The 3,352-nt window shown below is 43.0% G+C and overlaps 1 protein-coding gene across 1 annotated transcript in view; it reads left to right on the forward strand.

The window, feature by feature from the left end:
- Positions 1 to 3,352, forward strand: part of PIGQ (phosphatidylinositol glycan anchor biosynthesis, class Q) — a 29,222-nt gene that overhangs the window by 22,624 nt on the left and 3,246 nt on the right. The window contains exon 9 of the mRNA XM_010295873.1: positions 1,858 to 1,919. Within this exon, the coding sequence (XP_010294175.1) occupies positions 1,858 to 1,919 (62 nt within the window). The remainder of the gene's footprint in view (positions 1 to 1,857; positions 1,920 to 3,352) is intronic.

The following is a 3,352-nucleotide window of genomic DNA, read 5'->3' on the forward strand; positions in this document are numbered from 1 at the left end:
ATATTCGCATCAGAAACTTTTGGGCAAGTTTTGTCATGGTCCTGTAGGACCTATCATGGTGGTGTCTCCACGATTACTGGAATACAAACAAGCAGTGAGCTTGCTTTAGTGCTTTTTATGTCTTGTGAAACAAAGCAAACGGCTTCATGTCCTCATCTCTCTTGTGCCATCAATGCTACCAGTGTACAGAAAAAGCAGAACCCTGCGCTCTAGAGTTGGCTGGCAATCACGGAATAGTTTAGGGTTCTTCTCTGCTAGTGTGATCTACAGTAGATCAAGCCTTCCTGCTTTTTCTGTGATGTGAATTGCTCAGACTCCTGAGCATTGTAGTAATCTATAGGTCATTCTAAAGTAAATATGTAGACTTTTTGTGCTTGTGTTTTCTTTAGAAGTTTAAGACTCTTGAACAATTAAATAATCTGATCAAGAGATTGTTGTTTTGCAGCTGTAGAAGGGAAGTGTGTGGCCATGACCTACAGAAGCAGCGTTTTCTGGTGTAATGGACTGGATAAGGCTCCAGAGTGCTCAACTACATACCTGAAACTTCAGTGCCCACTTGTTTCTGTCTCTCTCTGACAAAGCACCTGCCTGAAAAGTAATTCCTGGAATGGCTTAGACACCTTCTCTTTAGCCAAAACTCAATGAATCATGTTGAACACTTTTTGTCATCCAACACATTTGCTTATTGAGACCCAGGGTATTCAAACATCTTTTTGAAGCCATTGGGGAAGCCCATGTTTCAATATAATCCAGCAAAATGCAGATAAATCCTTCCTGTCCCATACAGAAAAAGCTTTTTGATTTGGGGAGAGAGTTTAAAACAGAGCTCTCCACTAAACAAGAGCATTCTCTCCCAGGAGGAGTAAACTGTATCATTTTAATTAATTCAAAGCTTGAGGAAAAAGAGAAAATGTTTTGGTTTTTAAATGTGCAAGAGCTGCATAGATACTATAGAGATGGGGCTTAGACAGCTGAAGAGTTTTATTTCTATTTGTACTCCTGAGTCGCTGTTTGATCTGTGGCAGATCACTTCGCTGCTCTTGCCTCATCTCCTTACCTGCAGAAAGGAATAATAGGGGCACGCTAGGTGCAGGCGTGCAGAAGATGGGTTGGTTTGATTTCTGTAAAGTGATTCAAGATCTTTCAAAGAAAAATGCCTCTCTAGTCCTAGTTGTTACCTTTGTTTGAAACATTGCATTAAATATTCACATGCACTGTGTCACCATTGGAATCCAAAATCTTTCCTATTTATCTCTACAGTATTGGGAATGTAGCAAGACTAGAGGAAATATAAAAGTGGCAGGCTTGACGGGTTTAGTAGCATGTTAAAAACATATTAATGCTGGGATTAATAGGCCGTGATTGCTCTGAAATGTCTTTAATGCCTCCAGGCCAGCTACTTTCCCTGGTTGGTCTGAAAGAGGGAGAGATTTGCACATGTGCTGTATCCACATGGGCATAAATTAAAGGTGAATTCTCTGCCTGCTGTTAACATGGAGTTCCCATTCTGGAGAAGTTTGAGAAGAGAGAAAGACTTTTCCAGTTTCTTTGTCATCATCAGGTCTGGCTGTCTGGTTTCTAGGCTTTGTGCTTAGTCCTAGAGGACTGCGTTTTCAAGCTGGAAGTCAGAGGGCTGCTTTTAATGGAGCTAAGAGAAATACATCGTTTGTCATTATGCTTAAAACCACTATAGAGAGAATCTGTGCTTCCTGTTGAAAACGTGTAAGGGTTCACAAATCAAGAAAGGTTAAAGACTCCCTTTCTAGGAAATCGGTGCTCAGCCAACAGTGCTGAGCAGCAAATGGCACTGGCTTTTCTCCAGCATGGATTTCATTTCCTTGTTTTGTTTCTTTTCAGCCGGCGTGAAGTTCAGAGTCCTTGAGCAGCAGGATGGAAGACCTCTTCGACTCCTTATGCAGGTAAGCCGCTTGTGCCCTCCATGACATTTTCTGCTGCACACTTCCCCTCAGACTGACCCCAAGGTCCTTCTCTTTTCTATAGCAGCTCTGAAACGGGTCCCACTGAAAGGTCCCACTTAAAAAAATTCAGCTGTGAAGTGCTGAAACAAGGGAAATACGTTTCACGTTGCAATCACCTGCTGCCGCTTTCTCTTCTTTTTAATACCCCGCTTGAGTCCTCCCTTTAGAGAAAGTGCGGTGTCTCGTACGGTGTGAAATGAAATGTGACAGGTATGAGAAACATGAGGCTCTGTTACTTCTGGAATTAAAACTTCATGTCGCTTTCTGGCTGTATGCAGCTTTGCCTTAATAATTGCTGAACACTGAGAGAAGCAAAAGAAGGCAGCTAAACCATCCAGAATGAAAGACAGTCAAGGGCTTGTAGAAGGTGTCCCCCTCCAGATGTGCTGAAAAGCCTTAGCTGCTCCATGATGCCAGTGGGATGCGTGGGTGGGCGAGACAAAAGAGGGAAGAGGCCTCCAGTTATTCTCCTGAGTTGCTCTGGCAAGGTGCACAGGAAAAGGTTACCTGTGCTTTTGTAACCTCACATTTCCATGCGCTGTCATCAGAGCTACTAAAGGAAATTTTTTTCTGAAAAGAAATGCTGTGATTGTAGCAGTGAAGTTCTCATTATGCTTTCAGGAGTGATTGTGAAATTTCCATTTCCTGACTTTGAAGGCATACTGCCATATCACAGGGGCACTTTTCTTGTTCTCTGCATCCTAGGAGAAAGGTCTGCGAGCAACATACAGAATTTATAAAAAACACTGGGACGCCAGGGGAGTGTGTGGGAAGGAATTAACTGTGGCTTCCCAGTTCTTTTGCTGTTTCCATCACTGGTTCAGCCCCAGCCCTATTTCAGCAGAGGTCAGAGTAGCACAGAACCAGCACACCAACTAGCTGCAATTCAAAAGGGAATTCTTTCTAGGGCAAAACCAGCATTTCCTAAGCATGCTGTCTTCCCTGCTCCCGTGTTTCAGTAGGGTAGTGGCATAAGAACCAAAACCTGTCATTCTTCATGGCCTGAAGACCCCATAAAAAGAAAACTGAACACCAGACTTGAGGCACAGGAGCTGCTGAACAGAGAATTTGGCGGTGTGCTTGTTTGTGAGATGAGGTGGATAGCTTCTCCAGAAGAAAAGGATCACGCCTTAGAGAGCAGAGGCAGTGAGTCATATGAATATGATGAATTTTCCTTGGACCACTGCAGAAAGATCCTTTTGCTATCTAGAACTTAGCATAAGTCATCATGTGAAGAGGTGGAAGTGCTTTAGTGGATGTCTGTCTTGGCCTTCTGTTCAAATAGTAATGAGCAGAGAGTCAGTAAAGGTACTTTTTTGCTCTTTTTGTGCTGGTGGAAATGAAAAATGGGCTTATATTAGAAATCCTGCTGA

This window comes from Phaethon lepturus, unplaced genomic scaffold, assembly GCF_000687285.1.
Source record: "Phaethon lepturus isolate BGI_N335 unplaced genomic scaffold, ASM68728v1 scaffold18731, whole genome shotgun sequence".
Taxonomy (NCBI): Eukaryota; Metazoa; Chordata; class Aves; order Phaethontiformes; family Phaethontidae; genus Phaethon; species Phaethon lepturus.